The sequence below is a fragment of the Spermophilus citellus genome (assembly GCF_964194105.1).
Source record: "Spermophilus citellus genome assembly, chromosome: 10".
Taxonomy (NCBI): domain Eukaryota; kingdom Metazoa; phylum Chordata; class Mammalia; order Rodentia; family Sciuridae; genus Spermophilus; species Spermophilus citellus.
Window position 1 is genome coordinate 130,409,477 of NC_138197.1, and position 25,992 is coordinate 130,435,468.

Consider the following 25,992-nt stretch of genomic DNA (forward strand, 5'->3'; position numbering starts at 1 on the left):
CAGCGCGGCGGGCGGGACGGTGTTCCTTGGTGCCTACACGCCGCTCACCGGGTTCTCCGGAGTTGGGTGTCTGTGCTGTGTAGCTTAGTGGACCCTCAAGCCGAGCTTCACGTCCAGGGGCTGTGGGTCCACAGAGTTCCCCAGCGCCACTTCTGCCTGGTAGGTGGGGCGGGGGCGGGGGCGGGGGCGCCGGGCGGCAGGTTCTTGGGGAGGGCCCTGCTGGTCCCCAGAGCCCCGAATTGGCTGCAAGGGTGGAGAGGGAATCTCGAGACCTGGCGGCTCTCCTTGGGAAGACTCGCTTTCTTCTTTGGGAGCCCACAAGGCTCGGGACAGCAACCTGGGCCTGCCACCCCGGGGAAGCCGGCTCAGTGCCCGCCACCACTGGGTCACCTCTCGCATGGGTCAGGAGTCTCGCTCCAATCCGTGAGGAGTTCCTGGGACGCGCAGGAAGGCAACAGGACTGAGTGGCGGAAAAACTGGGAATAACAGTAGAGAAAGCAGGTTCTGCCCTCCGCAATCTGCGTTTTCTGCTTTCCTTTTTCTCTTCTCCCCTGCTTCAGGCATTGTCGCTTCTCTGATACTCTCCTTGTTCCCCCAAGTTTTGCTGTAGCCTGGTTCTGGTTCCCTTGGGTCTGGTGCTGGTGGACAGTGGACGGCCCAAATGAACTTGGTTTCTTTCTCTAGGCTTCAGTTATCTCTTCTGCGTGGGGGAGGGGGTTCTCCTGATGACCTCTGAAGGCCTCTTGGTGTCTCTGAGCATCTCCCCTGGGGCAGGTTTCCCGGTGATTATTGGCCATTTGTGATCTGAGGTAGCTTATATACTCTTTAGAAAGAAGAGACAGAACACTGGACTGAAAGTCAAGAATATTTTTGGTTCAGCCTGGAAAGAGCTGTGTGACTTTGAGCAGATACTTCACTTTTCTGTGCCTTAGTTTCCTTATTGGTGAAACTGGGTAACTGTCATCTGAGTGCTAGGCCTCCACTGACCACTTATTTAATGTCTCACCTGACCTACTTCCTGTCATCCTTTTGTGCTTATTTTATGTGTTTGTTGATTTTTTGTTGCTTCAACTAGGACATAAGTACTATGAGTGCAAGTTTTTTTTTTTTTTTTTTTCATTTTACTTATATTCCCAGTGCTAGAACCATGCCTAGATTGGTAGGTACTCAATCAGGATGGTGCTGAATAGTAACAGGTGTTGCACATAATGACTTTTGGTCATTACACCCCTCTTCTTGGGGAGCCCACAAGGCTCTTAACACAGGCTTGCTTCCCTTCCCACCCTGTGCCCCTTCTTTTTCTTTTTTTCTGTGGTACTGGGGGTTGAACCCAAGATAGGCAAGCACTCTACCACTGAGCTAGATCTTCAGCCCTTTTAGTTTTACTTTGAGATGGTCTCTCTGGGTTGCCCAGACTATGCTCAAAGTTGCAATCCTCCTACCTCAGCACCCTCCACCCCCCACCCCTGAGGAGCTGGGATTCCAGCTGTGTGCAACTGTGTCTGGTTTCTCTTCTTTCTTCCTTTCTCAGACAAAAGTTGTAAGTTTCATAACCCCTCTCATTGCCTGGGCTTCAGGGCTTCCTAAAGCTGATTCTTGGTATTTAGAGGCTGTGCCACATTAGGGGAAGTTGCTATTCACTTACTCTGTATTTTATTTAATGCCAACCTCTGGGTCTCACTCCCTCTCTTTGGGTTACTCCTCTAGCTCCAGGGTCTTGGAGATGGACTTTCTTCAGTTCTTGGCCTTCTTCTTTGTCCTGCTGCTGTCTGGAGTGGGGGCCACAGGTACCCTGAGGACCTCAATGGACCCAAGCCTGGAGATTTGTATCTTTTGTTGGAGTTCAGGGTAGGGTTAATGACCTGTCTCTGAGTGGTCAATATATGAAGCTTCTCTATACCCACAGTCCCTTGGGGGATTCCTGAGATGAGCAGACCCAGCTGGTGGGATCTGGGAAGAAAAGGTAAGGTGCTCTAGCCAGACCTTGAGCAAGTTGATTCTCTTCTGAGCCCATTTCTCCTTATGTTAAATGAAGAAGGCAGGTACATCTCACAGCCGCAAGGGCTTTGACTGCTTCTGTATCTAGTACCTTGTGGGCAAGACCCTAGGTGGACAACTCAGGAACTCTGGATTACTAGCTCATCTTGACCCTAGTGTACTGAACCACCTTCTCTGGGCCAGGCCTTGGGAACACAAAGATAAGTCAGGACCAGTCCCTGGTTTTGAGCATCCACAGGCAAAGGGGAGTATCTAAACAGATGGTTATTGTTTTTTTTTTTTTTTATAAAAAGAGAGAGGAAGGGGGGGGGAGAGAGAGAATTTATTTATTTATTTATTTTAGTTCTCGGCGGACACAACATCCCTGTTGGCATGTGGTGCTGAGGATCGAACCCGGGCCGCACGCATGCCAGGCGAGCGCACTACCGCTTGAGCCACATCCCCAGCCTACAGATGGTTATTGTATGCTGTGATCAGTGCTCTGGTAGATGCAAGAGGGATTGGGAAACATTGTGCTGTGGATTCTAAGCTGGGTCTTGAAAAAATAGAAACTTCTAGAGAAGGGGATGGGGGGATCCTAGGCAGAAGTTACAGCATGAGCAGAATAATGGAGGTTCAGGAATAATGAATGATTATGAGAGTTGGCAAGAAAACCACAGGGAAGGGAGGACAGGATCCAGGTTCTGGAGGGTTGGATTCAGGCTGTTGAATGTGGAGTCCTCAGAGAACTGGATCAAGGATACATCATGGGGTATGTGTGCTTCTCAGACGGTTTGCTCCTTCCCTTGGGGAGTCCCAGCCATAGGCATTCATGCCCCTTACATATACTTGCTGGTCAGGAATGGGCCCTCTGGTTCAGGATAGCTGTTTAGGCAGGGCTGTTGGTATTAGTCCTTTAACTTAGTGCTGTCCAGACAAGAAGATGTTTGAGGTGAAACGGCGGGAGCAGCTATTAGCACTGAAGAACTTGGCACAGTTGAATGATGTCTACCAGCAGTACAAGATCCTTGATGTTATGCTCAAAGGGCTCTTTAAGGTTTGTGTGGGCAGGGGCAGCTCATGGCAGGTCAAGACTTTGATCTGGACACTGATAGATGAGTAGCAGTTCCCTAAGGGGATGGTGTTCAGTGAGGCAGAAGCTGCATGCACATAGGAGACAAAGTGGGGTTCAAATAAGTGGGGCTGGACCCAGGTTGTGAAGGGCTCTGCAAAGTCACAGCCCAGGGGGCTGGGGTGGTGGCTCAGTGGTAGAGTGCTCGCCTAGTTGCATGAGGCACTAGGTTCGATCCTCGGCACCACATAAAAACAAACTAATATATCCACCTAAAACTAAAGATACATAAATAAATAAATAAATATTTAAAAAAAGTCACTCAGCCCAGGTGGGGTTCCCTCAGGTGCTGGAGGACTCCCGGACAGTGCTCATTGCTGCCAACGTGCTCCCAGATGGGCCCTTCCCCCAGGATGAGAAGCTGAAGGATGGTATGGTCTCCCTGGTCCTCTACTTCCCTCTCCACTTCTTTGGTCTTCTGTAGATGCTCTCTGTTCTGGTCATTCTCTTTTTCTCCCTGGAGTACCTTCTCAGTGGCCCCCTTGTGTGGATGAGGCCTAATCTGAGCAGTTCTAGGCTGACAAAGATGTATTTTTTCATGCTGTCCTATGCTTGGTGCAGGGGAACCAGGGAGGACTCTCTGCCCACCGCCACTCCAGGGGTTAGGACAGGATCAGTTGCTTACCTTCCTGACTCTTCTGGGAAGGAAGATGAGATTTGTACCAATATAAAGGAGAAAAAAGCCAGGCACATGACACATACCTGTAATACCAGCGGCTCTGGAGACTGAGGCAGGAGGATCACAAGTTCAAAGCCAGTCTCAATAATTTAGTGAGGCCCTGAGCAACTTAGTAAGACCCTGTCTCAAACTAAAAAATAAAAAGGGCGGGAATGTAGCTCAAAAGTAAAATGCTTCTGGTTGATTACATTTTAACAATAACATTTCTTAGATTATACTGTCTGAGAGAGGATTGAAGCAGCCCTTGATATTGAGTGGTGGACACTATACAGACATCACCCTAATCTCGACTATGAGGCAAGCACAATTTCCTCCATTTTCTAGATGGGAAAGGATAAGTGATTTGCCTTTTTCCCCCTATACCAAGCTGGATCCTGAGATCCCTGAGGTTCAAGATGATTCTGAAGCCCAGTGATCTCTGCCCATATGTCTCAGACGCAACCTGGCATATCTTTGGAGTCTGTTTACCTCCCCTGGGTGCCTGGCCTGTGCTGGGGAGGGCTGACTGGCTCTGAATGTGTCCTCTCTGCCTCTACTCACCTGGGTTTGGGGACTTGCTACTATGGTGGACTCACTAACCTTAGTCTAAACTGACCTATTGTTCAGAGGAAGGACATTAATGTGAAAATAAGTAGGGTGGTTAATTTTGTGTTGCTGTTAATTTCCTGGTTTGGCTATTTGTGTAATGGATAAAGAATTTTATATTATGTAAGACTAGAACAATTTCAAAATAAGAAACATTTAAAATAAAATAAAATAAAATAGAAAGAACATTTAAGAAATCCTGAAATCCTACAACCCTGACCTTTTCCCTGGCCATCCTAATGGAACTGACCCACCAAAAACACTGTAGTTGTGTAAATATCAGGGCCCTGCTCTAGTCATGTGATATGTTGGGGGACTCTTCCCAGGAAAGCCTCATGTGATTCATTAGCCTTTGTATATACAGCAGTACCCACTTTTGAGTTCCCCTCAGTAAATGAGACTTCTAAACATCAAGATGTGCCTTTGGACAGACAGACGTGGCTTTGCAGACCAGATTTGCCACTCATTATTTGTTGAAACTGAGTTCCCCAACTGTAAAATGGGAACAGCAGCCACGTATCCCTCTAATGGTGGTTACAGGAATTCAGTGACCTGGGGGACATAAGGACCCTACCACACACATTACACATGTGATGGACGGCCTATCGCCAGTGGGTGTCATTACCTCCTCTGATTGGTGGGTTTCATGGATGCCAAGCCCTGGGGGTCAGCCAGGAGGGAATAAGAGGCCCTACCCTGTTCACTCATTAAGGTCCTCTTGCCAGCCTTCTCCCATGTGGTAGAGAACACGGCCTTCTTCGGGGATGTGGTACTACGCTTCCCGAGGATCGTGCACCACTACTTTGACCACAACTCCAACTGGAACCTCCTCATCCGCTGGGGCATCAGCTTCTGCAACCAGACAGGTGTCTTTGACCAGGGGACCCACTCACCCATCCTTAGCTTGGTAAGGATTGGGGTGGAGGAGGTCTGGGAGTCTTCTGTCTGGTGGTAGGCCAGGAGCCTTGTATTAGCCTGCAGTTGAACCTGAGTGTCAGTGCTTGGCTGTATTTTCTGTGATGAGCCTCGGTACCTTGGGCCATGGAAGCCCCATTTCTGTACCAACTTGGGTTCCTAGGGGTTGTCACTTGGCCCACATCTGCCCAGACCTGGGCCCTGGATCCCTGCATGGCAGGAGTTGCTCTTTGGTGAGGAAGAGGCAGAAGTCAGAGGATGACTGCCTTTTTCTCATCTGCAGATGGCCCAGGAGTTGGGGATCAGCGAGAAAGACTCCGACTTCCAGAACCCATTTAAAATAGACCACCCAGAGGTGAGCGCGAGGGCCTATGGCCATGTCTTCTTTGCCTTTGTCCATTGTGGGAGGCTGGGCCCTCAGGGGGCTGGGTCCTGGGGTGGAGCATGAAGGCTTTGGACTTGGAGCCAAACATTCCTGGGTCTAGGTCCAGAAACTGAATTCACTGGAGCCTTTGGGCAAGTCACCGCTCCTCTCTCAGCCTTACCTTCCCTGTCTATTCACAAAGTATGCACACTAGCTCTGGGATGCAGTCCTAAAGCTGGGAACACACCCATCTCAATGCACAGGAGGCTCCCATGGTAGGTCAGTGTCAGGGCAGCCAGGTGAGGTCAGGCTGTGTTCTTCCCAGCCCTTGAGCCTCCATCTCAGCTTCTATCCTGCACTCCTACAAACGATTTTTCCCCCAGGGGGTGAGGTGAGCTCTGAGTACTGGAAGCTACAGTTTGGGATAACAACATTTATACCATATATACCATAGTTGGGATATCAATATATTCCATATATATCATATATACCATAGTTGGAGGAGGAGATCAGAGAAGGGCAGGGCAGGGCCTGGAGGGCCATGAAGGAAGGGCTTCATAGGTGGCTAGAAGACTGGACTCATCAAATTCCAGGTTGGCCCATGGTGTAGGGAAGAGTGTGGTCTGTGAGGGGTCTAGGATTTTACCCTGTTCACAGGCTAACAAGCTTGCCAGCTACTGTTGCATGGACACTAACAGATCAGAGACCTAGACTTTATTATAGCAAAAGCAGCAGTAGTCAGACTTGGCCTGGACATCTTGGTTCCCCCTTGTGCCCCAAGTCCCATGGGGTGGACATGAGGGGCCAGGTAAATGCTGTGCATGCAGTAGGTTTGCATTATAGCTGAGGACCACTGAGCTTAGGAAATTGACCACTTGTATAGTGAACGAAAGCAAATTTGCTCTTTGTTTTGGGGGAGATATTACCTTATCCTTCAGGATTGCTCTGTTGAAACGCAGTTGGGAAAAGTAGCTCGGTAGCGGCCAGAATTTTGCATTCTTGGTGTACCAGCAAGAACATGCAGGGGTGCTCAGGGACATGGTGAATTGCCTCACCCAGTAGTCTCCCCAAGCCCTATATATCTTGGTTTAACTCAAATATTTACATAAATGTACTATTCAGTCTTATTAATCTGACCAAGAGGCCATGATCAAATCTATTCAATTTGTCTCATACTTCATTTATTAAGATGTCTGTCAGAGTTGGGTGCAGTGGTGCACACCTGTAATCCCAGCAGCTCTGGATCTGAGATAGGAGGATTGTGAGTTCAAAGCCAGCATCAGCAATGGCGAGGCACTAAGCAACTCAGTGAGACCCTATCTCTAAAATACGAAATTGGGCTGGGGATATGGCTTAGTGGTTGAGCGCCTTTGAGTTCAATCCCTGGCAACCCCTCCCCCCAAAAAATATCTATCAGATGTAATTTTTGTTTGATTGGTTGATTGTAAGTTTTTTATTTTTGTTTTGTTTTTTTTATGCTGGGGATTGAACCCAGGATGCTTTACTACTAAGCTACATCATCTGTCCTTTTTTAGTATTTATTTATTTATTAGTACTAGGGATTGAACCCAGGGGGTACTTTTATCACTGAACTACATCCATAGCTCTTTTTATATTACATATTTAAGGACTGGGGATGTGGCTCAAGCGGTGGCGCACTCGCCTGGCATGTGTGCGGCCCGGGTTCGATCCTCAGCACCACATACAAACAGGGATGTTGTGTCCGCCGAAAACTAAAAAATAAATATTAAAAAAAAATTCTCTCTCTCTTTAAAAAAAAATTATATATTTAAAGTTTTATTTTGAGATGGAGTTTTGATAAATTGCTTGAGGTTGGCCTCAAACTTGAAATCCTCCTGCTTCAGCCTTCTGAGTCTCTGGGATTATAGGCATTTGCCACTATCCTGGCTTCAGGTGTGTTTTTTTTTTTTTTTTTTTTTTTTTTTTTTTAAAGAGAGAGTGAGAGAGGGAGAAGGGGAGAGAGAGAGAGAGAGAATTTTTTTAATATTTATTTTTTAGTTCTCGGCGGACACAACATCTTTGTTTGTATGTGGTGCTGAGGATCGAACCCGGGCCACACGCATGCCAGGCGAGCGCGCTACCGCTTGAGCCACATCCCCAGCCCCTTCAGGTGTGTTTTAAATGGGAAATGAAGCCAACCAGCTCTGTTGACCTCAACCATGTTCTCCAGGATCCCTTACTCAACCAACTGTGATTAAATCCTGAGGGGACTAGTAGGTCTCATTTTGAACAGTCAGGATATAATCTAAGACCAATCTTTTTTTTTTTTTTTTAAATACTGGGGATTGAACTCAGTGCATTAGACACATCTCCAGCCCTTTATATATTTTATTTAGAGAAAGTATCACTGAGTTGCTTAGGGCCTTACTAAATTGCTGAGGCTGGCTTTGAACTCATGATCTTTCTGCTTCAGCCTCCCGAGCTGTGTGATTACAGGTATATGCTACCGCCCCCAGCTAAGAGCAATCTATTATCCATTACTATTCACTTAAGAGAGTTTAGGGGCTGTGGCTCAGTGGTAGACCGCTTGCCCAGCGTGTGTGAGGCACTGGGTTTTATTCTCAGCACTGCATATAAATAAATGAATAAAATAAAAGTCCATCATCGTCTAAAAAAAAATTAAAAAAAAAAAAAGTTTAGACTTACCTGCCGATTTTCATGGGTGTTATTGTTGTTGTTATCTGTACTAGGGATTGAATTCAGGGGTGCTTTACTACTGAACTTCATCCCCAATCCCTATATTAATTTTTTGTTTTTGTTTTGAGACAGGGTCTCACTAAATTGCCCAGGCTGGCCTTGAATATAACTGGGATTATAGGCATGTGCCACCACACCTGGCCATGAATGTTATTAGTAATTACAGAAGGCAATTGATGGGACTAAAGCAGCTCTTGTCCCCTACAAAGAGACATTCTGTGGCCCATTCTCTCACCTTGCACTCTGAGTCACCAGTACCCAATTCACCTGAGCCTGAGGGCAGAGTCACCGCAGTTTTAGCCTCAGTTGCCCTATATGGTATAATCCAAGGCTGCTCAGATATTAGGAGAAGCAGATACTGTTGTATCTGTACTGTTGAAACAAGATTGTATTGTCCTGTGTGTCTGCACAGGGTCACTTTCAGAGGCTACCTTCAATGGTGTCAAGCACAGTAGAATAGTTCAGTACTGACTTTGTCCATGTGAGTTTCTCATCATGTGGATGGAAAAGACACACCCAGCAGATGGTTAGACTGTAAGTGGCAGCTGCCACTGAGCTCAGGCAGAACCTAGGATTGTTTTGCCAGATGGTAGTGCTGGATCTAAGGGACAAAGACAGCATAAATTGTTCCTTGCACTCAACAGAGTCCAAGGCATTCCCTCCCTAGTTGCTTGTATTATTGCTATGAAATTCATGTGTCCCATCCAGTACTTATAATTTTACTTTCCTCTGATCATTCCTTCCTCTCACCTAGACCTTTTCTTTCAGAAGGATCAGGTATGAGTGGGACAAGGGAATTTTAACAAATTTATAGAGACCTTTTATGTCTTCCATTTCTGCTCACATTGGCCACTACAGGAGAGTAAGCACGTAATCCAAGTGGTTATAATCCCAGTGGCCTCGGGCCAGACCATTCCAACCCAAGACTTAGATAGGTAGTCAAATCTAAACTACAGCACCTTCTGCTTTGTGCTTGTTTATGGTAGTGGGAGTGCTGTTATGTCAAGGGCAGTGATGCATGTAGGGACAATGGCAGTGCAAATTTGATTAGCACTTTGATTCTAGTTAGCTTTATCAGAGAATGGGCTTTATCATGGTCATCCAGAAAAGTGACCCAAATGGGCTAGTTAGCAACCACCAAGTGTTTCCACAGTTTGTGGTCCCATAGAGGAGTGGGGGTCTTTGATCTGCCAGTCTCTATGGAGTCTTCTGAGTAGCAGACCAGACACTGAGGAAAGTCACTAAGAACATACCATGCCCAGTTGCTCGGAGTGTTGTCTCAGGCAAGGGTGACAACTTTTAGTTCAGATCATTGGAGGGTACACAGCATTCAGCAAATAGTCATACTCATGGCTGTGATTTACTCCAGAGAAAGAACAATCAGCAAAGGGAAAAGGCACATGGGGCAGAGTTCAAGGAACCCAGCTTATACAGTCCTTTACCAGTAGTCACATGTGATGTGCTCAGTTTCCCCAGCACAAGTTGTGACGACACATGTAAAATGCTGTCTACCAGCGAAGCTCGTAGAGACATAGTGCCCAGTTTTATGGGGAACCATTTACATGGTTATCCTTTGCCTAACTTGTGCAAAAATTCCAGCCCTGAAGGAAAGCAAGTGATCAGCATAAACCATACTTTTTGCACAAACGGTTTAGGCACAGTGAACTACTCTTTTTGTTTTTGGTATCAGGGATTGAACCCAGGGATGCTTAACCACTGAGTCACATCCCCAGCACTTTTTTTATATTTTATTTTGAGACAGGGTCTCACTAAGTTACTTAGGGGCCTGCTAAGTTGCTGAGGTTGGCTTTGAACTTGCAATCTTCCTCCCTCAGCCTCCTGAGTTGCTGGGGTTACAGGTATACACCACCACACCTGGCTAGTAAACTACTCTTATTGGTTAGGATGGTGGGAACCTTCTTGAAATATTTATGACTCGGGTTCTGGCTCAGTGGTAGAGTGCTTGCCTAGCATGTGTGAGGCACTGGCTTCAATCCTCAGTACCACATATAAATAAATTAATAAAATAAAGCTCTATTAACAACTAAAATATGTGTGTGTGTGTGTGTGTGTGTATGTGTATATATATATATAAATATAAAATTTATGTTCCAGATGATAGTCAAGGGTCTGCCTTGAAGCAGGGTATTTATTTATTTATTTATTTATTTATTTATTATTTTTGGAACTGGGATTGAACCCAGGGGTACCTCAGTTCCTTTTATTTTTACTATATCTCTAGTCCTTTTTATTTTTTAATTTTGAGACAGGGTCTCCATAAGTTGCTGAGAGTCTTCCTGAGTTATTGAGGCTGGCTTGTGATCCTCCTGCCTCAACCTCCCAAGTTGCTGGTATTAGAGGCATGAGCTACCATGCCCAACTGGAAACAGACATTTTGAAGAATAGCAGTCAGGCCTGAAATGTTAATTTGCTTCTGTACTACACCTTAGCTTTTAACTTAGCTGAGCTACAGTGGACCAGGCCTAGAATATTTAGAGGAACCTCTGAATCAAAGGCCTTCTTGAGCCATTGGCTTTGCTTTCTGCAGCAGAAGTAACTATCATGCCTTCAGGTAAAACCAAATGACATATTCCTCAAAGCTGCTTTCTGCAGTCATAACTCTGATAATCAGCCCTGGTCAAGAACAGTGAGGACCGGATACTCTTGGTGTACACAGCCATGGTGGTTTTTTTTTTTGTTTGTTTGTTTTTAAAGAGTGAGAGAGGAGAGAGAGTGAGAGAGAGAGAATTTTTAATATTTATTTTTTAGTTCTCGGCGGACACAACATCTTTGTTTGTGGTGCTGAGGATCGAACCCGGGCCGCACACATGCCAGGCGAGCGCACTACCGCTTGAGCCACATCCCCAGCCCAGCCATGGTGGTTTATACCTATGGAGATGCTTTATTGCTGTGAAGTGGGCTTTTCTCACCCAGCAGTCATAGATTCCCCTCTCTAATGGAGGAAGGTGAGCACATGGGCCATAGAGAGAATGAATGCCAGGTTAGGTTTGGACTTGTATCTGCATAACGAGCTCCTGGACATAACCATAGCAGCAGTATATATTTCTATTCTTCAGTATCTGGGGATAGTCCTGAGATTTACCTTTTTGTTTGTTTGTTTGCTATCCTGTGGATGAAACCTAGGGCTGTGCATACTAGGCAAGAGCTCTACTACTGAGCTACACCCCCAGCCTGCCTCCTTTTGATGGACATGTCCATCTGCAGCAGTCACGGGTTTGCTTATCTTCTCTTATTCCTCATTCATGTCCTTTGTGCTAAGTGTTCTTTTGTGTGTGTGTGTGTGTGTGTGTCAGGGATTGAACCCAGGGGTGCTTAACCACTGAGCCACATCCCTAACCCATTTTATTTTTTATTTGAGACAGGTTGCTTAGGGCCTTGCTAAGTTGTTGAGGCTGGCCTAAAACTTACAATCCTCCTGCCTCAGCCTCCAGAATTGCTGGGATTACAGGTGTGCGCCACCACGCCTGGCTTGGTGGGGCGTGTTCTGAGAGTTTTCTTTTTCATCTTATGCATCATCAGTAGAACCAGGTTGGTCACTGTCTCTATCCTGGGGGCTGGACCTGTCCCTGCTCTTCTGATGCTCACAGTATGCTGGAGGAGGCAGCAAGGAAATAACAGTCCCAGTCCAGGATGATCCCTGTATCAATGGTGGAGGGGAGTGTAATGAGGGGGGAGTCTGCCCCAGTAGTGGTAGGAGGTGGTACAGGCTGTGGGGGAAGTAGGAGTTGCTATGTGGACCAGTGGCAGGGGCCCTTCCTGGTGGAAGCATGTGCTTGTACAGAGGCCTAGATGCATAGCATGTTCATTTCATTTATTGGATATTTGTTGACTCTAAGCCAGTGGGGAGACAGATGAATCCTGCTCTCCCAGAAGTGGCATTTTTGTTGGAGGAGTTGGATGGACAAGAAAAAAAATATATATGGTAAGTGGTGACAAAGGCAGTGGAGCAGCATCAGGTGGGGAAACGGTTGCTGTTCCCATGGAGTCAACACGGTCCTGCTGCAGGATCTGAAGGCAGTGTAGGAGCCTCTGGCAGAGACCTTTGCAGGCTGAAGGGGTACTAAGTGCACAGACTGTGCTGGGAGCATCTTTGGGGGTGGGAGGTGGACAGTGTTGTAGGACAGATCTCAAGACCTTCAGAGGTCTCACCAGGGGCTTTGGCATTTGTCCTGAGAGATATGAAGGCCAGGCTGATGGGCACTGATGTGCCACTTTAAAAGTGTCAACATGGGGGCTGGGATTGTGGCTCAGCGGTAGAGTGTTAGCCTAGCACAGGCGGGACCCAGGTTTGATCCTCAGCACCACATAAAAATAAAGGCATTGTGTTGTGTCCATCTACACCTCAATAAAATAAAATAAAATAAAAATGTTATTTAAAAAAAAAGTGTCAACATGGGGCTGGGGTGGTGGCTCAGAGGTAGAGCGCTCGCTTAGCACGCCTGAGGCACTGGGTTCAAGCCTCAGCACACATAAAAATAAAGATATTGTGTTCACCTATAACTTAAAAAAAAAAAAGTGTCAACATGGCTTCTGGGTAGAGAGTGGTCTTAGGACCATGGAGGGAGGAGGCTTCTGTGTTCATCCCTTGGGGAGCTGAAGACAGCTGAGGTGGCTAGAACCAGGGAGCAACAGTGCAGCCAGTGAGCAATGGTCAGGCTCAGGGTCTCTCCTGGAAATAGAGCCCATAGGATTTGCAGAGGAAACAGAGGGCGGCGAGAGCGTGGAAGAAGCACTAAGAGAGACTGGAAGCTGGAAGGCCACGAGCTGAGCATCTGGAAGAAGGGGGCTGGGTTTTCTCTATTGACTGGGGAGGGAACTGTGTTTCTGCACCTGGGGAACATCTGAAAAGACACAGAGGAGGCGATTGGATATGGGGCTGTAGACTCGGGGAGGAGACAAAGCTGGAGCTACAAATGAGAGCATGCCTATGTAGGAGGCACTGAAAACCCTGGGACAGGAGTGCTCACCTGGGGGCCAGAAGGAGAAGCCTCCTGGGACGGGACGGAGCTGCCATGAGAGGCTGGGGAATGCAGAGGACCCACAGAACCCCAGAAGGAGCAGTCAGTGTGAAGAGAGTGGCTTGCCAGCTGCTGCTGCAGATCAAGGGAGAGGAGGGTGGTGGAATCAATACTGGATTTAGGACTGACAGCTGGAGGCCATCAGGGGTGGGTTTGTTTCTTTACCCAGGGGCACTTTACCACCTAGCCACATCTCCTTTTATTTTTATTTTTTAATATTTATTTTTTAGTTGTAGTTGGACACGATACCCTCATTTCATTCATCCATTTTTATGTGGTGCTGAGGGTCGAACCCAGGGTCCTGCACATTCGAGGTTAGCGCTCTACCGCCGAGCCACAGCCCCAGCCCCGCTTTATTTTTTATTTTGAGGCAGGGTGTCACTAAGTTGCTGAGGCTGATCTTGAATTTGTGATCCTTCCACCTCAGCCTCTCAAGTCACTGGGATTACAGCGTCCATCACAGTACCTGGCCTATCAGTGGTGCACAAGTGATAAGTTCAGGTCACACAGAAAGTGCATGGGAGACCTGGTAGATTAATCCTAGTTAGGCCTCCCACTTGCTGTGTGACTTCAGCATATCACTTACCCTCTCTGGGCCACACTTATGATTTCCCCATCTTCCAAAGGCACTGCTCAATCTAACTTGGTAAATAGATTGCTCCACAAGATGGAGCTCTTAGTTTGTTTTCAATGTCTGCCTTGAACAAACATTTGTCAAATTTGCCCTAAGAACATATGAAAGAGGCATATTTTATAGCCTGAGTTTGGGATAGTTTTGTATGTCATTCTAACTGACTCATCCATTCACTTAGAAGACACATGCAGTGCTACTTAGAAGCAGGCAGACACTGCTGGGGGGCTCAGGGCATAGTGATGAGCAGCTCCTGAGACCATCCTCATGACCTGGTGAAATACGCTGCCTGGCAGGTGACAGCACCACACGAGTGCTCATAAGGTAGAAGTGCTAAAAAGGAATCAGGGGAAATAAGGAAGGAATCAGTACAGAGTGATAGAGTGTGCCCTAGGAGGCAGCCCAGAGGAGGTCCAAAGGGCCGCGATGGCCAAGCTGGAGCCAATATGGTAAATCAGATGGGGGCTAGGAAGAGCGTCCTGGACCTCAGCCACAGCGTGTGCCAAGGCCTTGGAATGGCAAGATGGGTGCACTGTAGGACGGAGAGGTGGGTGAGTGGTTCCCGGGATCTTTGTCCTGAGAGTCATGCAGAGTCATGCAGGGGTGGTAAGCAGGAGAGTGATGAGGTAAGATCCGCATTTTGGAAAAATCTAGCTGTAGTAAGCATAGCTTGAGAGGGACCAAAGTGGAAGTGGGCAGATTCCGAGAGGTTCTGGAGTTGTCCAGGAGAAAGGTGGGGTGGTGGTGTGGGAGGCAGTAGTAGAGAAGTAAATGTATTTGAGAAAGACTTTGGGGTTAAAATGAGCCAGGCCTTGGGATAGACTCAGTGGGGGAGTGAGTCGAGGGAAGCTGGGGTTCCTCATTCTGCCCTGCTCCTGGAGGAAGCACAGGCACCACTGTCCTTCAGGACAGGGATGCTTGAAGAGGATGGGGCTTTGGGAAAATGCAGCCTTGTCAAGCTGGGAAACGGGCACTCTGGGGGTATCGGGCAGCAATTAGACATGGTTTGAGGGATAATTGACCAAATAGACTAGCAGAAGCTGTGGGCTGGGGAGACTTCTGGAGCGTGCAGGGAGGAGCCAATGGCCTGCTTGGGATTGTAGTTGAAGATGCCCCAACCCTGCTTGCCCTGTGCTCCCTCTCTTCTCCCACTTGCCAGTTTAGCCTTGCTCCCCTCTGCTCCCTTGTACCCTCTACAGGGACTGCTCCTTGCCCACAGGCAGCAGTACCCCTTGTCTAGGATTTGCTGGCCTCCTCTCCTCCTCCTGCAGGGTGTGATAGGGGACTCCAGGCCACTCTGCCCCTCTCCCTGGAGGAGCCTGTTTATTCTCAGTTCACACCTCAGCATCTGCCCTCCTGCCAGGAATGCCCTTACCTTCCCTGTTTGCTTGGCAATCTCCTGCTTATTTTTCAGGAACTGATCAGCAGTTGCCCAAGCCCATTTTAACGAGGTCAGGACTGTGTCCAGGCAACCTTTCTGTCTCCATACCCTGTGGCCTAGAGGGCTCTTTGCTGCTGGCTGACTAAATCAGACCACTCTGCTCTTCTCAGTTTATTCCCAGCACCGACCCTTTCCAGAAGGCCCTGAGGGAAGAAGAGAAACGAAGGAAGAAAGAAGAGAAGCGGAAAGAGATCCGAAAAGGCCCAAGGATCTCCCGATCCCAGTCTGAGTTGTAATCCTGGAGCAGCGCAGGGATCAAGGAGCCAGCAGGAGGCCTCTCAAGAGGACGGGGAGGCAGCTACGTGGCTGTGGCTTGGCAGCCTCCACCATGGTGGTGAGCACCGGCCCCTTCCAGATGGCGACACCAAGTTTACTGGGTCCTCAGGAGCTGAAGGGACTATACATCAGGGGGCTGAATTTTCTCCCAGGACCTCTAGAGAGGGTGTCCAGGAGGCCTTTAGAGAACACTGTGGAGACTGCCAGGGAGGCAGGAGGGTCTCCTGGCTGTACTCTTGGTAGGTGAAGGTCCTGGCTGGCTGGCTGCTGCAGTCTTCAGGGAAGCATCAAAACCAGGCTCTGAATCACTGGAAAAGGTGTGATGCCTATTTCTTGTCCCATTGTGTCCCAGCCCAGGTCCCAGTTCCTCTCCAGAGACACAATAAAAGCCAGAAAATTCACTGGACCCACTGAGGCTGGTGAGGGGACTGAGGAATCAGGGGCCCTCAGGGATGTCAAGGCCAGCTTAGAGGATGTTCCCACCTCATCAAGAAGAGTCTCAGGCCTGATGGAGCAAAGAAGCAGAGGCTTGGCTCAGGCTTCCTGTGCCATCCTCAGCACTGCCCTTGATGAGAGTTCATTGTCAGAAGGGGAACTGGAAGAGAGAGAGTATTTGATCCAAGGAGACCTGGGAGCAATATGATCTCTGTATTCAGATAACCTAGGGACGGTCATTGAGCGGATGCTGGGAATAATCCATGTACTGTCTCTGGCCATGCTGGAGGACCTGCAGCCTGTGGGTGGGGGCTGTAGGGCACCAGCAGGAGGCTGCTTTGCAGTGATCCAGTTTGGTCGGAGTGCAAACTCTCCATCTCAGGAGGTGTGCAAGCAAGTTCCCTTGGCCACAGGGCAGAGGAGCTGAGAGGGAGTTAGGCCCTGAATGGCCCTCCTGCTTTCTCTGGCCCCCAGTGGAGATGGCTGCCCTTTACTCCACTCCTGCCCCTCCCAAGCACAAGAGGGAGCGGAATTCTACCTCTGCCTCTTTGACCTGGCCGAGCTGGGGTCTGCCTCTTACTGGGGCAGAGACACACAACCATCATCAAAGCCCCCCACATCTGGCCTTATCGCTGATAGCATCCAAGCAAAACTTGAATCAGCCATCAGACTTACTGATCCTGGCCTACTCTTTCCCTTCCCTGTGCTTCAATGGCAAAATGAGTATGTTGATATCAGAACCCTCTGTCCTGCCCTGACCTGCTTCCTTGAGGCAGGACTCCCTCCTGGACAGGGCAGTAAAGGGAAGCTAAACCTTAAGTAGGTCCCAAGGGTGGGCCCAGAGTATCCTGTAATCAATCAGAAAAGAAGAGGATAAGAAGTAGCAGGAGCTGGAGGTATGATGGAGAAGTCTTTCCATCGGAACTTTCCTACCAGCTACCTGCTCCCCATCACTGGCTTGACATCAGAACCTGGGTGCTCCATCCCCAGCTCTGCCCCCCGCCCCCAGCTATCTTTGAGGATTACAGTAGATGGTGATTGCTGGAGTTTGTGAACTAGAGGACTAGAGAAAGTGTGGGACCCCATGATCAGCTGTTCACCCTGACCTGGTGCAGCCCCAGGTTCTTCCTGTCCTCTTGCTGAGAGGCGGTGGTTGCTGATTTGCATGGAAGGTGTTTCCTCCCTTAACTGGAGGAAGACTTTTCTGGGAATCAGGCCTGCCTGGCTATTGACCTAGCCTTTTCAGGTCCATAGGGGTGGTCCTACCTCAGGACAGTGCAAAGGTAGTTCCAGCTTTGGCTGGGGATCCTATCAGGTGACTTCTAGGGTCTCTGTCATCAGCAGGATTTTTTATAATTTGAAGCAGAACTTAGCAACTGCAGAGTGATGAGGCAGCCCAGTATGCTGGGAAGGCCTGAGCACCTTGGAACTAGCCTTGGGCTCTGTCCCTTGCCAACCATTGTCTTCAGAACCAGGCCCTTCTCTCAGGTCCTTGGGTCCCCTATCTCAGAATGCTCCAGGGTTTGGGAGGATAAGCTGTAGAAAAAGCAGAAGGTGGTTGGAAATTTAACTGACTTCTTAGTGACATGTGCCCTTCTCTGATGGTTCTTTATCACATTGATTTGCTGCGCACTTATTCCATGGAGGGCATTAGGAAGGGGCCTAATTTTATCTCTCTTCACATCTGCCCCATCTGGCATCTCCTTCCTCTCGGACTCTGGACTCTTCCCTCTTCACCTCTTCTCCTCTTGGGGAATCCCATCTTTTACCTCAAATGGGCCCAAGGTGTCCCATCTGCCTTCCAAAACAAAAAAAGAAAAAAAATATTATATATATATATATATCTCCAATCCTATTTGCCCCTTCTCTCAGCTTTTTGTGCCATTGTTGACTGTTGTGGCCACTTGTTCTGGGAACTCAACTTTCTGGGACTTATGCAGGCAGAGAGACACCCCCCAGCTGTAAAGTCCCAGGGCACTTTTTTATCCAGCCTTTCCCAGGAGCTGGGATTCACTTACCTGGACTTGCACCAACTGGATGCACCCAGCTGGTGTGGGATTCCTACTGGTGGCTGCAGGTACCAGGGACATCAGTGTCCCTGGTACCCTGGGGGGGGGGTGTAGTGGAGGGGGAACTGTTGCTAGCCAGTCCAGTGACCAGTGTCAGGAGTGCCCAATGGTGGCAACAGTAATATGGTGTAGTCTGCTGAGCTTCCATGCCCTGTTTGTGGCACCCCTGGAGAGGCTGAGAGCCCCCTAACATCTTTCAAGGCAGGGTTTCTCAGCAGTGGCACTATTAAAATTTGGCGCCAGGTGATTCTTGGTTGTGTGTGGTGGGGGAGCGCTGTCCTGAGTGTGGGGGTTATTTAGCAGCATCCATCCCTGGCCTCTGCCTACCATGTACCAGCGGCAGTCCCTCAGGAAACTGAAAATGTCTCCAGGCATCACCAGATCTCCCCATGGGGAGCAGAACCTCCCTGGTCTACAGCCCCTCTCCCTGTCCCCCTCATCCTCGGCCCTCCCCAGTCATTGCCCTCAGAGGGAGACTGTGGATGGCTGCCATTTCTTGAGGTGATCCTCCTGGGCTGCTTGTCCTGTGCTTTGCCCTTGGTCTGAGCCTGCACTGTCTTTTCCTGGCTCCTCTTTCTTCACTTGATCCTTTAAATGAAGGATTTTTTGGTTTAGCGTTCTCTGCTTCTTGAGCAAACACACCCTCTAAGACCTCAAAGTTGATGGCACCTTCTCTGTCACCATCTGATAATCCTCATTGCTTATGTTTCAGTTTGTCCTAAACCAAACTTGTTTCCCACCTTCTAAACCCACCTCTATGTCAAATTCTTGGTTGATCCTGCTGGAAGGCCTCATGGAAGAAGTGATATTTGAACTAATTCTGAGAGACTGGAGGAAGAGGGAGCGGAGAACAGGTACTAGGAGCAAACGCCTGAAAGGGCAGGCATCAAGAGAGAGTAAATGACAAGGAATATGCCTGGTTCCCTACTGTGACCTGTGGCAGGTGCTTATCCAGGATAAATATCTCAATATAGTGGTCACCTAGTCCAGCCCCTCTGTTTTCAGATGAAGAACACAGTTCCTGAAGAGTAACTTGTCAAAAGCTGCTTCACCTCTCAGAGCCAGCCTCTGACCTCCCAGCCAGAGCAGGGTCAGGGGAGCACGGCAGGATTTTGCTGGGATCTGGGTCTAGTGCAGCCAGTCTTCTTTGACCACTTGTACTGGAGCGTTTATTTGGGTTTCCTCAGACTTGGTCAAGCACCAGATCCTCTGGGCAGGTCCCACTGGGAGAGCTACAGAGTGACAGTGCTTTGCCCACCTTCCTGACCTGTTGCTTAAGGCAGCCCTTGGGGAATTACTGAGGTGCTGGGGCAGAGGACACTAGAACAAAGCATATTTTATGAGGGTCTTTACCATGTCAGTTTAGCAGACAGCAACCATCAGTTTGCCAGCTACAGTGGCACATGCCTGTAATCCCAGAGGCTGAGGCAGTATGATCACAAGCTGGAGGTCAGCCTGGGCAATTTAATGAGACCCTGTCTCAAAATTAAAAAGATCTGGGGATATAGTTGAGTGGTAGAGCACTGCTGGGCTCAATCCCCAGAACTGCAGAAACCAAAAACCATCCCTGTGAGGAGCCCCAGCAGCATCACTGAGAAGTACTACTGAAGATGGCACCATCCAGCTCAATGCCAGATCCAGAGCAGGGCAGCTGGGTTTGGGTCAGCTTTCTATTTCTGTGTGTAAACAATAAAAGAGAGCATTCTTGTTTTATTTACCCCCCAAATAAGACACTACTTATTTCTCAATAATTATGCATGTTCATCATAAAAAGTAATTTAGACAATACAAAAAATACCAGGAAGAAAGTAAGACTCACCCCAGATCCCCCCACTCAGCCAGCTGTTGGCCTTATTTTTTCAATTACAATTGCTACCTTGTATGAGAGCTTGCTATATGCCAGGACTTACCACATGTGCTGACTGGCAGCAGCTCCTCCAGCCTCAAGTGTTTGTCCATGTCATCTGTTCCCCCTGGGTATACCAGAGGCAGAGCTGGCCTCTCAATTTTAAGTTTTGTCTTAAATACCACTTAAGAATTTGGTGTGTATTTTTCTTTCCAGTGTTAAGGATGGAACTCAGGGCCTCATGCAGGCTAGACAAATGCTCTACCACTCAGCCACACCACCAGCCAGTCTTCTTGACATCGAAAGTTATGTCCCATCACTTTTCCTTCATCATTTGTACTACCATCATCTATTATTGTTTACTGCCTTTTCTTTTTCTCTCTTCACTAGACTGGAAGCTCTTAGCAGGAACTATTTGCCTGCCAGAGATAATCAATAAATGTTGTCAAAAGAATGTGCAAATTATTTTCACAACTATAAGTACTATTTTAGCCCCATTTTAGAGATGACAAAACTGAGGCTTAGACAATTATTTAACCAGTTAAAGTTCAGGTCGTGAATTAGCAGATCCACGCATCTGACTTCACAGCCTGGTGCTCTTAAGTCCTGACCCCTAAGCAGCAGCTGCCTCTTACTTTCCCTTCAGTAGATTATGAAAGCCTTTTCTTTTCAATAAATACACATTGATTTTTATAACACCATGATACTGTGATTTATCCAATGTCTTACTGGGTTTCATAATATTTTCCAGTTATAGAGAAGCTTGTGGTGAACCTCTCGGAACATATACATTTATTTCAGCATCCTTTGGGCACTTTTATTCCTTAGGATCAGTTCTTGGAAGTTTGCACCTTTGTGTACACGTGACCAGCTGCAAGATGGGACAGCGAGGTGCCTGCAGGAGTGGGAATCCGTGGAGGCTGGTGGGGCACTGGGTACTGATATTGTTTAAAGGCCTTCAGTCTTAAGGTACCTGGGATTAAGGACCAGTAGCACCAGCGCGAGGTCACAGCAGGCGCAGAGGTACCCAAGTTGTAGTGTTAACTGCTCTTGGATAGTCTGCGGCCCTGCCAAGCCAGCATTTCTGCCTTTTAAAGAGGGGTGGGAAAAGCATGACTTGGAAGATCTTGACTGTCCCACAGCGTTGGGGGCTAAATTTCATTCCGCAGGCTCTCCCAGGCGGGACTGGGCAGGGCAGGGCAGGGCAGGGCGTGGGTAGAGGAGAGGCAGCTGGGAAGATGACGTAATGTGCTCACAGCCTGCGCTTGTGGCGGCCGGCGGTCGAGACTGGACCTGTGAACGTTAACCCTTTAATCCCAGGCGGGTAGACGCACCTGCTAGAAGAACAGATCCGGGAGGAAAGGGAGAGGCTCCTTTAAGCAAGGGGAAGGAGGTTGGGCAGAGGACCCGGCGGCTACTCTCTTTATTGGCTCTAAGGCCGCGAGGGGCGGAGCCTACCTATGCTAATCTGAGCTGCTGATCGATGACGTGCCATCACCCCACGCGCCGCTTCGCGCGCCCATTGGCTAAGAGGAGCCTGGCCCCATTGACAACAAACAAGGGGGTGCGCGGCCTGGGGGCGGAGCCACGAGGGCGCGGGCAGGGGCGGGGGGTTCCCGCCCCGCCCCTTCCGCGCGGTGCCGGGGCGCAGCACAAACATGGCGGCGGCTGGCACGGGCCGGTGAGGCGGTACCGGGCGGGGGCTGTCGGGTGTCATGGGCGGTGGCGGCAGCACCGCCCCCGCGTCTCCCTGAGCGGGACGGCAGGGGGGCCTCTGCGCCAAGCCGGGCGATGGACGAGAGTGGCGAGCTGGGCGGCCTGGAGACCATGGAGACCCTCACGGAGCTGGGCGACGAGCTGACCCTGGGGGACATAGACGGTGAGTGGTGAGTGGGTGGGTGGGGGGAGTAGGGGGATCGCGCGGGGAGGAAGGGGTTACGGCGGCGCGCGGGTGCGCGTGCGCCCACCCCACAGCCCCGGCTCGCGCGGGAAGAACCCTGCGTGCCCCGTGGCCCCAGCGGTTCCCAACCCTTCCGGCACGACGGGTGTGAGCCCCGGGGTCGGGGCGCTCGGTTCCGGGAGGCGGTGGAATCCCGAGAGCTGGGCCCGAAGCGGATCGAGGAGCGTGGGGACGGGGGCGTCTCGGGGAGCGGCATCTGAGGAGAGCGTGCGGCCACCGCCTTCCTCTCGCGCCCACACGCGCTGTGGGTCGTCTGGCTCTCTGCGGCTCCGCGTCGCACCTGTCACTCCCAGCCCGACCACAGGAGGGGCTACGGATTCCTCGGACTGCGCCCCTAAAGTTGGCGTTCTAAACTCCTGGTTTTCTGGGAATTAACAGACGGCTGGGTCGTCGGGCGCTCCGGGAAACTTTGGGCATCAGCTGCCGAAGCAAGTTGCTGATGAAGCGAGCTGTGGCGGCGGAGCGTGGACGCCTCTCTCCAGGGAGGGAGACCTGGGCGCTCGTGCTGTTGCGCTGCCAAGGGAGTTAAGCAGCAGGAATTCTGAGTTGTGACCTCTCGGGTACAAGCTGGGAGAGGGTGGACGTGGTTCTGTCGGCTTTAACAGCGGAGTGGAAGAGCTGGTAGGAGCCCAGGAAGCCGCTCTTGCAATGTTCTCATTTTTCGACCATGGGAACCGATGTTTGGAGAGGGTCCACGACTTGCCCAAGGTCACCCTGTTAGTTACAGAATCCAGTTCTCCCAGTTCCTGAGCTGTTGGTTTCTTGACATCCTACCTTTGGGGATTTGGAATTCAAAGAGTAGGCTACTAATCTTAATGACTTTCAAGAATGGAGCTCTTCCCATGTTCTAGGCCCCAAATATTTTGCATTATGTTACTTAATGCTCACAGCAATCCTGTGAAAAAGATTTATTGCCTCTTTTACAGGAGATGTTGTCCGAGATCACTCACCTTAGTCCAGAACCCTTGCTCTTTAAGCAATAACTCAGGAACATTGTTACTTTTCAGTTTACTAAATGCTTTTACATGTAGGATTTCACTACAGCCTTGTAGTAGGCAGGTATTATGGCTGCAATCCCATTTTGCAGATGAAGAAACTGCAAAATATTCTCTTCTGGAGGAAGAGATAAGTAGTAGCAGCTATTTGAAAAATATGATTGCCATTTTCCCATTTTGCTTTTGTAACATTTTCTCTCTTGGTTTGTCCTTACTTTATTTTGGTCACCCAGGCATTATAGCAAGACCTTTAATGAAAGCCCCACTTTGAACCACAGACCCTTCCACTAAGTGCTCCTTAATGGGAGATCAGGGATGGAAGAGTTTTGGGAATATCATAAGGGTAGCTAACATGTTTTGAGCACTCATGTGCCAGGTGTTGTGTTAAGCACTTATACACACTAATATTCTCAATCCTCATAACAACTGTCAGATACAGTTGACCATTATTAGTCTTCTCCTTCTGTTCATTGACAAGTGTTACACAGAAGTATGCCCAAAGCTGCCTTCTAGCAAGGGCACAAACAGAAATTCATTTTGCACTTCTATTCTTTAATTGATCTTTATTTGTTTGAATTTGTAATTTATTAAATTATGTAGTGGTTAATATTAACTTTATCCCCGTAGATGACTGAATAAAATAAGTACTCTAGAAACTACTACAGATGTTCAGTGACTTCACAGGCCCCCATACCAAGTTTGGCAAATGTTCCCCTTCTTCATTTGGTCAGCAGGTATTTAAGTGCTGGCTGGGGTATCTGTGCTGTAGGGAACAATGAAAGACAGGAAAGATTGAATTTTATGATTGAATGGACTTTGCGATGAGAAACAAACCATAGTGCTGAATGTAGAACAGCTTATAAATACTGCACAGGACAGTAAGTGAAAGTCATTGATGAGGGAACTTGGTAAAGGCTGTTGTGTTTGTCAGCTTTCTGTTGCTGTGACAAAATAACTGAAAGAATCAATTTAGAGAAGTAAAGATTTTGGCTCATGGTTTCAGTCTATGGTCACTTAACTCCATTGGATTCTGGGCCTGTGGTAAGGTAGAACATCATGGCAGGGAGGGTGTGAAAGCTGTTAGAAAGGTGTTGGAGGTCTGGGTTTGTAGCTCAGCGCTAGAGCACTGGCCTAGCCCGTGGGAGGTGCTGGGTTCGATCCTCAGCACCACATGTAAACAAACAAACAAATAAATAAATACAAGTTCATCAATAATAAAATAAAGGTATTGGGTTGGAGTTGTGGCTCAGTGGTAGAGTTCTTGCCTAGCATGTGTGAGGCCCTGAGTTCGATTCTCAGCACCACATATAAACAAATAAATAAATAAATACAGGTCCATCAATAACTAATAAAATTTAAAAAAAAAAATAAAGGTGCTAAAGACAAAAATAGACTCCCTAAGAGTCCCCAAAGGACCCACTCCCTTCAACTAGATCCTACCTCCTACAGTTTCTACTACCTCCCAATAGTCCATTCAGCTATGCAAGTTTCAATGAATTAATTCATTGATAAGGTTAAAACCTCATTGCTGCACCAGGGACCTAGTCTTCAACACATGAACACATGGGGGACATTCTACATCCAAACCTTCAAAGCTGGTTTACCAGAGTACAACACCAAGGAGGTAGTCTTTGACCCGGGCCTTGGAGGACAAGAAGGGTTGGGCAGGCTGAAGGCCAGAGTTCTGCAGATAGAAGTATCCCTTGATATTCACCCATATGTTCCCTCTCCAGAATGTTAGTGCAGTGAGGGCAAGGACCTTCCTGTCATTCACCTTGAATTCTTTGTACCAGAATAGCGAGCGTGTCCACCAAATATTTGTAGAATACCTGAATGAATGATCTTGGCCTGGGCAGAATACTGAATTGTACTAGAACATAGTCTTTGGAGTTGGTTGGGGGTTTTGTTTTGTTTTTGTTTTTTTCTCCTTTTATTTCTGGAACTGGAGATTGAACCCAGGGCTTCATGCATGTGAAGCAAGCATTTTACTACTGAGCTATATCCCATCCCTAATCTTTGGGGTTTGATTAGGTCAGGGTTGGCCAGCCCAGGTGCTTTAGGAGCCAGTCAAATAAGGAAGGGGAGAGATTATTGAAGTACATTACTTCTTTTCTGTGTGTATGATGGGGATAAGGGGTCTTTGCAACCTGGAGGGCTCCTGCTTGCCTCCAGGAGGGGTGGGCAGACTGGTAGAAATCCTCCCGCCTGCTCTAATTCATTGGTGTCCTTTTGGGCTATGGGCCCAAAGTGGCTATATCCATTCACTCATTCAGTATTTCTTAAGTGGTTTCTAAGTACTCCCATCATGTACACAGTACTGAGGATATCTTTGAACAAGATAAATGAGATCTCTCTCAGTGACCTAAATTCTTAATGAAAACACACATTAAATAAAGTAAATGAGCCATTTTAGCAAGATACTATGAAAATAAAATGGGACTATAAATATGAGAGTAACTGGGGTAGTCTACTTAGATGAGGTAGTCTATGGAGACATCTTGGAAAGTATTAACACCCACCTGTATTGGGGCACTCTACTGCTGAGTTACATCCACAGGCCTTTTAAAATTTGAAACAGGGTCTCACTAAGTTGCCTAAGCTTGCAGTCTTCCTGCTTCCTCCTTCCAGGTATCTGGGATTATAAACATGTGTTACCATACCCAGCTTAATGTCTCTTTTTCAAAAAATGCCCAATTCTGGATTTTTATATGAAAGCTCTGGATTTTTAAACGTTGGATTTATCTATTATCTATCTATTTATCTATTTATTTATTTAGAAACACTATAGCCAGGCACAGTGGCGTATGTCTGTAATCCTAGCAGCTCAGGAGGATCACAAGTTCAAAGCCAGCTTCAGCAACTTAGCGAGGCCCTAAGCAACTTAAGGAGATCCTGTCTCCGAAAATAAAATGGGCTGGTGATGTGGCTCA

The 25,992-nt window shown here is 48.3% G+C and overlaps 2 protein-coding genes across 5 annotated transcripts in view; both read left to right on the top strand.

Moving 5' to 3' along the window:
* Positions 1–19: 19 nt before the first annotated feature.
* CCDC134 (coiled-coil domain containing 134) lies at positions 20–20,782 on the top strand. 3 transcript variants are annotated; one of them, XM_081312064.1, is made up of 7 exons: positions 20–159; positions 1,708–1,826; positions 2,913–3,034; positions 3,396–3,480; positions 5,099–5,280; positions 5,572–5,643; positions 15,592–20,781. In XM_081312064.1, the coding sequence occupies exons 2-7, from the start codon at positions 1,724–1,726 to the stop codon at positions 15,715–15,717; spliced, it is 690 nt and encodes a 229-aa protein (XP_081168190.1). In that variant the 5' UTR covers positions 20–159; positions 1,708–1,723; the 3' UTR covers positions 15,718–20,781. The 3 variants fall into 3 exon arrangements, with proteins under 3 accessions (XP_081168190.1, XP_081168191.1, XP_081168192.1); XM_081312065.1 differs by lacking the exon at positions 3,396–3,480 and having other exon boundaries at positions 5,086–5,280; positions 15,592–20,782; XM_081312066.1 differs by lacking the exons at positions 3,396–3,480; positions 5,099–5,280; positions 5,572–5,643 and having other exon boundaries at positions 15,592–20,782.
* Positions 20,783–21,734: 952 nt separating this feature from the next.
* Positions 21,735–25,992, top strand: part of SREBF2 (sterol regulatory element binding transcription factor 2) — a 62,915-nt gene continuing 58,657 nt past the window's right edge. The window contains exon 1 of one of the 2 annotated variants that reach the window (XM_081311414.1): positions 21,735–21,993. Coding sequence is in view for 1 of the 2 variants with exons in the window: in XM_081311413.1 (XP_081167539.1) it covers positions 21,899–21,986 (88 nt within the window). In the remaining variant the exon portion in view is untranslated. The remainder of the gene's footprint in view (positions 21,994–25,992) is intronic. The other variant, XM_081311413.1, reaches the window with a different exon arrangement.